The sequence below is a fragment of the Hyla sarda genome, chromosome 3 (genome assembly GCF_029499605.1).
Source record: "Hyla sarda isolate aHylSar1 chromosome 3, aHylSar1.hap1, whole genome shotgun sequence".
Lineage (NCBI taxonomy): Eukaryota > Metazoa > Chordata > Amphibia > Anura > Hylidae > Hyla > Hyla sarda.
The window spans coordinates 297,965,273-297,977,818 of record NC_079191.1 but is presented as its reverse complement, the minus strand read 5'-3'; the positions used below and the strand labels follow the sequence as shown (position 1 = coordinate 297,977,818).

General features: G+C 40.6%; 1 protein-coding gene across 5 annotated transcripts in view; it reads left to right on the top strand.

Annotated features, from left to right (window-relative positions):
• Nucleotides 1–12,546, top strand: part of NTPCR (nucleoside-triphosphatase, cancer-related) — a 265,027-nt gene that overhangs the window by 33,305 nt on the left and 219,176 nt on the right. For all 5 annotated transcript variants that reach the window (XR_008891424.1, XR_008891423.1, XM_056566935.1 and 2 more), the window contains exons 2-3: nt 4,580–4,742; nt 11,765–11,864. Coding sequence is in view for 3 of the 5 variants with exons in the window: in XM_056566935.1 (XP_056422910.1) it covers nt 4,580–4,742; nt 11,765–11,864 (263 nt within the window). In the remaining 2 variants the exon portion in view is untranslated. The remainder of the gene's footprint in view (nt 1–4,579; nt 4,743–11,764; nt 11,865–12,546) is intronic.

Sequence of the window (12,546 nt, the reverse complement as noted above, 5' to 3'; positions counted from 1 at the left end):
CCTTGAGTCCATGCCTCTTTTGATACATGACAACATCCTGCCGGCTTTGGAAGCAGCAGCCTGACATTGCATGCTATTCTGTAGTCTGTGATCTACAAGTACACCCAGATCCTTCTCTACCAGTGACTCTGCCAGTTTAATCCCCCCTAAGACATACGACGCATGCAGGTTATTAGTACCCAGATGCATAACTTTACATTTATCCACATTGAACCTCATTTGCCAAGTGGATGCCCAGACACTTAGTCTATCCAAGTCATCTTGTAACTTATGCACATCCTCTATAGACTGTACCGTGCTACAAAGCTTGGTGTCATCTGCAAAGATAGAAACAGAGCTGTTAATACCATCCTCTATATCATTGATAAATAAATTAAACAGCAGCGGGCCCAGTACTGAACCTTGGGGTACACCACTAATAACCGGGGACCAATCAGAGTACGAATCATTGACCACCACTCTCTGGGTACGATCCATGAGCCAGTGTTCAATCCAGTTACAAACTAAAGTTTCCAAGCCCAAGGACCTTAACTTACCTGTCAGATGTCTATGAGGGACAGTATCAAACGCTTTGGCAAAATCCAGAAACACTATATCCACAGCCATTCCTCTGTCAAGGCTTCTACTCACCTCTTCATAAAAGCAAATTAGATTGGTTTGACAACTTCTATCCTTAGTAAACCCATGCTGGCTATCACTTATAATACAATTATCCCCTATGTATTCCTGTATGTAATCCCTTATAAGTCCTTCAAACAATTTACCCACAATGCACGTTAGACTTACCGGTCTATAATTGCCTGGAAAAGACCTAGAGCCCTTCTTGAAGATTGGTACCACATTAGCCTTGCGCCAGTCCCTTGGCACAATACCAGACACCAGAGAATCTCTAAATATCATGAACAAGGGTACAGATATTACTGAACTTACCTCTCTAAGAACTCTTGGGTGTAGTCCATCCGGCCCTGGAGATTTGCTTACATTTACTTTACTTAACTTACCTTGTACCATCTCTACATTAAGCCAGTTCAATACATTATATGATGTGTTACCAGCACTGACCTGGCCAATGTCAGCTCCTTCTTCCATAGTGTATACAGAACTAAAGAACCCATTCAGTAGCTCCGCCTTCTCTTTATCGCCCGTGACAACCTCCCCATTATCATTATTAAGGGGTCCTACATGCTCTGTCCTTGGTTTTTTTTGTATTTATATATCTAAAAAAATATTTAGGATTAGTTTTGCTTTCTTTGGCCACCTGTCTCTCATTTTGAATTTTTGCTGTTTTTATTAAATTTTTACAGATTTTATTAAGCTCTTTGTACTGTTTAAATGTTATCGCTGACCCATCAGATTTGTATTTTTTGAAGGCTATTTTTTGTTGTTTATTGCTCTTTTAACCTCATTTGTCAGCCATGTAGGATTTAGTTTTAATCGTTTATATTTGTTCCCCTTTGGTATATATTTAGCTGTATAGTTATTTAGAGTTGATTTAAAGATGTCCCATTTACCTTCTGTATCAGTATTTGAGAACACCTCCCCCCAGTCTATGTCCTGTAGTGCAGCCCTCAGCCCAGGGAAATTTGCCTTTTTAAAGTTATATGTTTTTGCTTTCCCCGTCTGTCTTTGTTTTCTACATTTTAAGTCAAAAGTAACTATATTGTGGTCGCTATTCCCAAGGTTTTCCCGCACAGTTACATTACCAACCAGCTCTGCGTTGTTGGAAATGATCAGATCCAACAAGGCATCACTTCTTGTTGGGTCCTCCACAAACTGGCCCATAAAATTATCCTGCAATACATTTAGGAATTTTCTCCCCTTTGTAGTTTTAGCCAACCCCCGGCCCCAATCTATATCTGGATAGTTAAAATCTCCCATTATTACCACTGTACCTGCCCGGGCGGCCCTCTCTATTTGTTTATACAGCCGACCTTCTATCTCTTCAGTGATATTAGGGGGTCTGTAGATTACACCAAATGTTATTTTTTCAGTATTTCCCTCCTTTTGTAATTCTACCCACAGTGATTCCACCTCCTCAGAATCATCACACACTATGGCATCGTTCACACTGACTTTCATACCACTTCTTACTTACAGACAGACTCCACCACCTTTTCTGTTCATTCTATCCTTGCGAAACAATGTAAACCCCTGCAGATTAACGGCCCAGTCATGCGCGGAGTCCAGCCATGTCTCAGTGACCCCAACTATATCAATATGTTCCTCCAGTATCAAGGCCTCAAGCTCACCCATTTTATTTGCTAGGCTTCTGGCATTTGTGAACATACACTTTACATTTCCATTAAGTTTTACACATATAGTCTCACTAATGGGATTTTCAGAGTTATTGGGGTTAATGTTATTATTTGAGTTATAAGGGCTAATTGTACTATTTAAGTTATTGGGGCTAATGGGATTTTTTGAGTTATTGGGTCTAACGTTATTATTTAAGTTATTGGGGCTAATGGGATTTTTGGCGTTATTGCGTCTAACGTTATTTAAGTTATTGGGGCTAACGGTATTTTTTGAGTTAAAGGGGCTTATTGTGGTTATTGAGTTATTGGGGCTAATGGAATTTTTTGAATTATTGGGGTTACAATTTTTCGGGCTACATTTATTTTTACAGCTGGTTTGTAACGCATGAATCTCCTTATCCACTGCTCTTAACCTCCCCCCACAGGACTCCTCTCCACCCACCATTATGTCCTGACCCCTCTCTAACCTATCCATCCCACTGTCTGCTTTCTTTGCTTTATTATCCTCCCCCCACTCACCTAGTTTAAATACTCAGCCACCCCTTCCAGGATTCTCTCCCCCAGCACAGCAGACCCCCTTCCATTCAGGTGCAAATTATCCGTAGAATAGAGTTTGTGCCCCAATGAAAAGTCAGCCCAGTGCTCTAAAAACCCAAACCCTTCCCCCCTCACACCACGACTTAAGCCATGCATTTAACCCCTTAAGGACCAAGGACGTACCGGTACGTCCTTGGTCCTGCTCTTCTGATATAACGCGGGGTTACACAGTAACCCCGCGTCATATCATGGCGGGCCCGGCGTCATAGTGAAGCCGGGACCCGCCTCTAATAGCGCGCAGCGCCGATCGCGGCGCCGCGCGCTATTAACCCTTTAGCCGCGCGCTCAAAGCTGAGCCGCGCGGCTAAAAGTGAAAGTGAAAGTTCCCGGCTAGCTCAGTCGGGCTGTTCGGGATAGCCGCGGCTAATCGCGGCATCCCGAACAGCTGACAGGACAGCGGGAGGGCCCCTTCCTGCCTCCTCGCTGTCCGATCGCCGAATGACTGCTCAGTGCCTGAGATCCAGGCATGAGCAGTCATCCGGCAGAATCGTTGATCACTGGTTTCTTATGAGAAACCAGTGATCAACATAGAAGATCAGTGTGTGCAGTGTTATAGGTCCCTATGGGACCTATAACACTGCAAAAAAAAAGTGAAAAAAAAAAGTGAATAAAGATCATTTAACTCCTCCCCTATTAAAAGTTTGAATCACCCCCCTTTTCCAATAAAAGAAAAACACAGTGTAAATAAAAATAAAAATAAACATATGTGGTATCACCGCGTGCGGAAATGTCTGAATTATAAAAATATATAATTAATTAAACCGCTCGGTCAATGGCGTGCGCGCAAAAAAATTCCAAAGTCCAAAATAGTGCATTTTTGGTCACTTTTTATATCATTTAAAAATGAATAAAAAGTGATCAATAAGTCCTATCAATGCAAAAATGGTACCGTTAAAAACTTCAGATCACGGCGCGAAAAATGAGCGCTCATACCGCCCCATACACGGAAAAATAAAAAAGTTATAGGGGTCAGAAGATGACAATTTTAAACGTATTAATTTTTCTGCATGTAGTTATGATTTTTTCCAGAAGTCCGACAAAATCAAACCTATATAAGTAGGGTATCATTTTAATCGTATGCACCTACAGAATACATATCAGGTGTCATTTTTACCGAAAAATGTACTACATAGAAACGGAAGCCCCCAAAAGTTACAAAACAGCGTTTTTTTTTCAATTTTGTCGCACAATGATTTTTTTTCCTGCTTCACCATAGATTTTTGGGCAAAATGACTGCCGTCATTACAAAGTAGAATTGGTGGCGCAAAAAATAAGCCATCATATGGATTTTTAGGTGTAAATTTGAAAGAGTTATGATTTTTTAAAGGCAAGGAGCAAAATGCAAAAACGGAAAAACCTCCGGTCCTTAAGGGGTTAACTCCCTAAGCTCCCGCTGTCTTTCCTGCGATGCGCATGGCACAGGAAGTATTCCAGAGAACACAACCTTAGAGGTCCTTCCCTTCAGCTTGGCACCTAGTTCCTTGTAATTATTCTTCATGGACCTCCACCTACCATGTATTCTGTCATTGGATGGATTCGACAAACGATGGGTCATTTGGAACGAATTACCATCGTATGTTGAGGGACCACTGTACACACGTTGAGTTTTACATATATATAGATAGATTTTTATGTTTCTTTTGATTAAACATAATTGGTTTTATTTGAGATGTAAAGAATGTATTTTCTGATGGATCTGTTAACAATGGTACTCATTTTTATTAAAGGTATCGGAAAGACCACTTTAATTCAAAAGGTCTCTGAAGTGTTAACAACATTTAAAGTTCATGTTGATGGATTTTATACAGAAGAAGTCCGGCTGGGGCAGAGAAGAGTAGGATTCGATGTTGTTACCATGTCAGGACAGCGAGGAAAATTGGCAAGAATTAGGTATGACTATTGACAAGGTGACCAAACTACCGTATTTATAAAACACTTACTTTTAAAACTAAAATAATATGCAAAAACCCTACTTGCGTGTTATACGCTGGTAAATCCACTAGTCATTTATTTAATGTGGACGCAGCACTGGCTACTTGTTAAAGGGGTACTCCGGTAGTCAACGTGTTTTTCCGTTTTTGACTTACCTTATTTGTTTTGTTTCATTTCTATTCTTGTTGTTTAGGCTACTCTATTTCTGTTCTTTGTTGTCTTTTTATCCCCCACTTTGTTTTCCTATCTTTGCTTCTATTTCCTGTTTCTTGCTGTGCTGAAAACTACAAATCCCAGTATGCCACATGGCTTGCTGGTTTGGGACGGCTCCTTTTTATTGTTCTGCCCCTTTACCCACCCTACTATTATACACAGCACACTAATATAATCAGCCCTGGTTGGGATACACTGGCATACACACACACACAAGGGACACCAACTCCCAGCATGTATTATTCAGGAGTCTTCAGTTTGTGGTATAACACCAGCATGCTGCCTCTGTAGTCTCCTGGGGGTTGTAGTTCACCATACCTCTATAGGGCATACACCAGTGTTTCCCAACCAGAGTGCCTCCAGGTGTTGCAAAACTACTACTACCAGCATGCCTGGATAGCCAAAAGCTGTCCGGGCATGCTGGGAGTTGTAGTTTTGATACAGCTGAAGACACCCTGGTTTGGAAACAATGCACTTTGTTTGTAATATACTGAATAGGCTAGGACAGTGTTTCCCAACCAGTGTTCCTCCAGCTGTTGCAAAACTACAACTCCCAGCATGCCCAAAGGCTGTCAGGGCATGCTGGGAGTTGTAGTTTTACAACAGCTGGAGGCTCACTGGTTTGGAAACACTAGCATACACACACATAACAACAGGGTATACAACTCCCAGCAGGAGTCGTCCCCCCCCCCCCCTCACGCTGGGGCTGGGGATGTATAGACTGCAGGGGAATAAATCTCGGACTGGGGACGATTTCTGTGTGTGAAGGGGGGCTTCACACACAGAAATCATCCTCAGTCCGAGATTTATTCCCCTGCAGTCTATACATCCCCAGCCCGTGCACTTTGTTATCCTCCCCTTCAGATAACACTCTTATCTTCTCTGTCTTCTTTCAGTGCAGACCTGCGTCCTCAGAAGACAGAGCAGGGGGAGGGGAGATGAGGAGCTGTGTAAGTCCTCTCTCTCCCCCTGCTCTGGTTTCTTTCTCTCATGCACACCTCCGTCCTCCAGGAGGGGGAGATGAGGGGGCGTGGTTTATTTCTCTCATGCAGTTCTGAAAGAACAGAGAAAAAAAAAAGCCATGACATGTTGTCCACAGCCTAATCCTAACATGGCTGACGTTGTGGAGAACAGTAAGGATCCAACACAGAACTACAGTACTTCCTGGCCCACAAACAGGTAAGAAAAAAAAGACACATGCTACACAAACATATAATACATGTCAATTGCAAAAAACATGAACATTAAAAGAAGATGCAATATAGCCAAAAATCTTAACCACCGGAGTACCCCTTTTAAGGGGTACTCTGGTGGAAAACAATTTTTTTTAAATCAACTGGTGCCAAAAAGTCAAACAGATTTGTAAATTACTTCTATTTAAAAATATTAATCCTTCCAGTACCTATCAGCTGCTGTATGCTCCACAGTAAGTTGTTTAGTTCTTTTCTGCCTGTGCACAGTGCTCTCTGCTGCCACCTCTGTCCATGTCAGGAACTATCCAGAGCAGGAGATGTTGCTATGTGGATTTGCTTCACCTTTGGACCGTTCCTGACATGAATGGAGGTGGCAGCAGAGAGCACTGTGGTCAGGCAGAAAGAAACTAAACAACTTCCTGTGGAGTATACAGCAGCTGATAAGTAATGGAAGGATTAATATTTTAAAAATAGAATTAATTGACACATTTATTTAACTTTTTGGCACCAGTTGATTTTGTGGTGAGCCATGGCGTGTGAGGTGTGGTGTAGGGGGAGATGTAGTTGCCCATTGGCAGATGGTCTCAATCCCATTTGTGTTTGTGATGCAAGGGTATTGTTTGCCTATGTAACCACCCGAAGGTAGTACAGCTAGTCCTAGGTTAGGCAGGGGCAAATAATAGTCCAAGCCAGTTTAAGATTAACGGTGGCTTTTACTGAGGCAGACAGATAGTACAGTCTATACAGCTCGGCCAGGATCCCAGAGAGGTGACCAGTAACACAGGGGATCTCGCAGCTTGCTGGGACTTGCAATGACTTGACAGACTATACAGTCATGGCCGTAAATCTTGGCACCTCTGAAATTTTTCAAGAAAATTAAGTATTTCTCCCAGAAAAAGATTGCAGTAGCACACGTTTTTTGTGTATTGGAACTAAACCAAAAAAGGAGGGAAAAAAAGCAGATTGGACATAATGTCACACCAAACTCCAAAAAATGGGCTGGACAAAATTATTGGCACCCTTAACTTAATATATAGTTTGCACACCCTTTTGGAAAAAAATATTGAAATCAGTTGCTTCCTATAACCATCAATAAGCTTCTTACACCTCTCAGCCGGAATGTTGGACCACTCTTCCTTTGCTAACTGCTCCAGGTCTCTCTTATTGGAAGGCGCCTTTTACCAACAGCAATTTTAAGATCTCTCCACAGGTGTTCAATGGGATTTAGATCTGGACTTACTGCTGGCCACTACAGAACTCTCCAGCACTTTGCCATCCATTTCTGGGTGCTTTTTGACATATGTTTTGGGTCATTGTCCTGATGGAAGACCCAAGATCTTGGACGCAAACCCAGCTTTCTGACACTGGGCTGTACAGTGCGACCCAAAATCCGCTGGTAATCAGATTTCATGACACCTTGCACACATTCAAGGCACCCAGTGCCAGAGGCAGCAAAACAACCCCATAACATAGGAAAACAAGTTGAGGTCGGGGGCTCACACTCTGAGGATAAATATATATATATATATATATATATATATATATATATATATAATCTATATCTATATATCTATCTATCTATCTATCGAGGTACTGGTGTTGCATGCAACCCAAAGTGCCAAAAAATATTAGAATTAAAACAGTAAAATATACTGACCTCTAGATATATATAAAAAAAGTGATTAGAAAATATTAATAATAATTAACCCCTTAAGGACCCGGGGTTTTTCCGTTTTTGCATTTTCGTTTTTTCTTTACCTTTAAAAAATCATAACTCTTTCAATCTTTCACCTAAAATTCCATATGATGGCTTATTTTTTGCGCCACCAATTCTACTTTGTAATGACTTCAGTCATTTTACCCAAAAATCTACGGCGAAACGGAAAAAAAAAAATCAATGTGAGACCAAATTGAAAAAAAAACCGCCATTTTGTAACTTTTGGGGGCTTCCGTTTCTGCACAGTACATTTTTTGGTAAAAATGACACTTTCTTTTTTTTCTGTAGGTCCATACGGTTAAAATTATACCCTACTTATGTAGGTTTGATTTTGTCGTACTTCTGGAAAAAATCAAAACTACATGCAGGAAAATTTATACGTTTAAAATTGTCATCTTCTGACCCCTATAACTTTTTTATTTTTCTGCGTACAGGGCGGTATGAGGGCTCATTTTTTGCGCCGTGATCTGAAGATTTTAGCGGTACCATTTTTGCATTGATAGGACTTATTGATTGCTTTTTATTCATTTTTTCATGATATAAAAAGTGACCAAAAATGCAGTATTTTGGACTTTGGAATTTTTTTGCGCGCACGCCATTGACCGTGCGGTTTAATTAACGATATATTTTTATAATTCGGACATTTCCACACGCGGCGATACCACATATGTTTATTTTTATTTACACTTTTTTTTTATGGGAAAAGGTGGGTGATTCAAACTTTTAATAGGGGAGGGGTTAAATGATCTTTATAAAAAAAATTTTTGCAGTATTATAGCTCCCATAGGGGGCTATAACACTGCACACACTGATCTTTCACATTGATCACTCGTTTCTCATAAGAAACCAGTGATCGATGATTCTGCCGCTTGACTGCTCATGCCTGTATCTCAGGCACTGAGCAGTCATTCGGCGATTGGACAGCGAGCAGGCAGGTAGGGCCCCTTCAGCTGTCCTGTAAGCTGTTCGGGATACCGCGATTTCACCATGGCTATCCCGAACAGCTCCCTGAGCTAACCGGCATGGTTTCACTTTCATTTTAGACGCGCCGTTCAACTTTGAACGCCACGTCTAAAGGGTTAATAGCACGCGGCAGCACGATCAATGCCGTGCGCTATTAGCCACGGGTCCCGCCCGTTGCTGACAACGGCCGGGCCCGACCCGCTATGACGCGGGGCCACGCGTTATAGATCGGGAGCGGACTCAGGGCGTACAGGTATGCCCTGGGTCCTTAACAGGTTAAAGGAGTGAAATTGACTAGTTGTATAAAATGTATTTATTGCGATAAAAGTAGTATAGTAGTAAGGATAGTCTAAGCAGGGCCCTTGCTATGGACTAAAGTAGATACAATATTAATTAATAATACATATATATTAAAATGGAAATAAATATAAAGATAAAAAATGAGGAATATATTTCAATGGTGGTGGTATGTCCAAAAATGTCCTTATAACAGCCACCTAGTTACGGATAATAGTCTGTTACTAGAGTTGTGGTGGATTAACTCAGTGTTCTTGTAGCTATCTTACTCCCGGCCAAATCCGTATACAGAATGTATATACCGAAGCATAGAGAAATAAATTCAGACAGAGCCATTGTCGGTTTCATATGCTTTTGCGTTCTCTGTGTGCTTTCCACTGCGCTTTTATTTCAAATCGTTCAAGTTTTATATCACCTTTGTCATTAACATAAGTTCCCACCCTCACTAGTGGGATGTTCTAGCATATAGGGAGTGAGCAAATAGCATGGGGGATGTGCCTTGTCCTCGTGTCTCTCAACTTCCTGAGCTGTTTTGCAGGCCTCTTTTGTTCAGTCTTCACACGATGGTGGGGGCCAAGATACCGGAAGGAGCAGAGGGGGAAAAGCATATGGGGAAGGGGGGCTCCTAAATGAAATTTTTTTTTACATGGAAGACAAAACTTAGATAAATCTTTTACAGAGTCAGTTGATACATTCTACCGGTGTATCAACTGACTCTAGTAACAGACTATTACCCTGAACTAGGTGGCTGTTACAAGGACATTTTCGGACATCACCACCACCACCATCTAAATATAGTCCTCATTTTTCATCTTTATTTTTATATTTACGGCCATGAATGTAGGTGCAGGCCACGGTGACTAGAATTGACTTGACTTGACTGAAGATAGTGACAGCAGATAAAGATGACTTGACTTACTGACTGGTGGCTGCAATTTAGACTTGAGGCCTGCAGACTGCAGATGTGCTGGACACTGGCTCTGAGACATCTGGACTGGACTTGACCTCAGCAGAAGTGTGGTGTAAGAGCAAAAGAGCGCAAGATTGTAGTCTCCCCCCCCCCTTATAAAGGGGGGCTGTGCAAGGAGCCCATAGGCCAACTGCGGGTCACCTGGTGCTCTCTGGGTAACAAAACATATGACTTAAACATGTGACAAACATCATGTGACTAACAATCATGACCATATCAAAGGTCCTTTTACACTTAATATACAATCTATACACATTAACATTGCAGGAGAGCCCTGAGGACGTACAGGGACTCAAACTGACAGGACTGTAGGAACATATCCCGTACTGGGACATGACAATAAAAAGTGGCCATAACTTTATGTAAGGCTAGGTTCACATTGCATTGAAGGGTAAAACCGTATATGCTAAACCTACACTTAAAAAAATGGATATTCCATTGACTTGAATCCATTGATTCCTTTGACAAAATAAGAAATGATTTGAAGTACTTTTATTTATTTTGCTGTATACAATTACATTATATTTACTTTTGTGTACTGCAAAATTAAACTTAATAAAACAGAAACAGTAAATCATAAAAACAATACAGAAAAATAAGTTGTCCACTCCCCACACCTGCATGAATTATTTCATCTTCCCTGTCCTGGAGCACAGAAGCTAGACCAAGCATAATTTATCAGATTCAACATGACAAAAACCAGCTCAGACCATGATTTAGAACTTCTTCTATTCAAAACCAGCAATCTTTTGTGGGACCTGCACTGTTAATTTTTGTATGATATAAAAAAGTTTGTATTTGAATCCTTACCAAGTGAGCTGGATTTTCTCATGATGAAACCTAAACACAACACGCAAATCTGCATTCCATTAAGTGTGGATTAATACTGTGAGGCTAGGTTTTTACAGTATTGTCTATTTTTTTTTATTAAACTGCTGCTGCTTTTTGCAAAGTTTTTGCTTTTTTTTTTTTTTTTTTTTCATTTTTGTGGAAACGTTTATTTTCCACCCTGTGCCAGCTTTTTAATGCCTTCAGAGCACCACTCCATGGGTCAAACGCAGGTTGTTCAGCTAACCAAGTGTAAAGGAGGTAAGTAGTAATTCATATAATCACAATTTACCTTCACCTGTCTTACAGTATACAAGGGCGCATAGCCCACCGCTTTATACAGTACCGGAGCCTGGATTCCCTTTACTTCACTGGAATCTTTGCTCATAGTGGGGCTGAGCGGTGCCAGCGGTGATACAGCTGTGGGTACAGGTCAGGCTGGGCAAGATGTAATTACTGTAACCTTCTGCTCAGCAATGAATATACAGAAAAGCAGTGATCTGTATAGATTGCTGGTTTACTATAACCCCTTACTGAGCTCAGGCTCTGTCTGTGAAATGTCAGGCCAGAATTTTTCCGGTCAGAAATTCCACCATGTGAATGGGGCCTAAAGGGTACATTCCTGAAATAAGCATATGAATACAGTGACAACAGTGACTGTGACTGCTGTGGGTTTGATTCAACTGAGCTGTTAAACCAGTTATACTATTATAAATTTTTGTGAGTGAAATTTGCATACAGTAGATTATGGTATTTAAATGCCCTTATTTTTGTATAATTTTGTGCTTTTCTCTTTCAGCTCTGATGTAAAAAATGAGAATTCCAAATACAGAGTTGGTCAGTATTTTGTGGATATTGTTTCATTTGAACAATTAGTACTCCCTCTCATGGACCGCTTTGTAAGTTAAACTAAATATATTTATTGTAATATTATTTAATGTAATATTTTTATGTATTTTTTTTAATTTTAAGATGCTATAAAGGAATCTACAGTATACAGTGGGGATCAAAAGTTTGGCCGCCCCAGGTAAAAAATTGTATTAATGTGCATAAAGAAGCCAAGGAAAGATGGAAAAATCTCCTAAAGGCATCAAATTACAGATTAGACATTCTTATAATATGTCAACAAAAGTTAGATTTTATTTCCATCATTTACACTTTCATATTAACAGAAAACAAAAAAATGGAGTCTGCAGAAGTTTGGGCACCCTGCAGAGTTAAGATCTTGTACTGCCCCCTTTGGAAAGTATCACAGCTTGTAAATGCTTTTTGTAGCCAGCCAAGAGTCTTTCAATTCTTGTTTGAGGTATCTTTGCCCATTCTTCCTTACAAAAGTCTTCCAGTTCTTTGATATTTCTGGGCTGTCGTTCACGCACTGCTCTTTTAAGGTCTATCCATAGATTTTCAATTGTGTAGAGGTCAGGAGATTGTGAAGGCCAATAGCAAAACCTTCAGTTTAAGTCTCTCGATGTAATCCCTTGTGGATTTCGAGGTGTGTTTAGGATCATTATCCATTTGTAGAAGCCATCCTCTCTTTAACTTCAGCTTTTTCACAGATGGCATCAAGTTAGCATCCAAAAT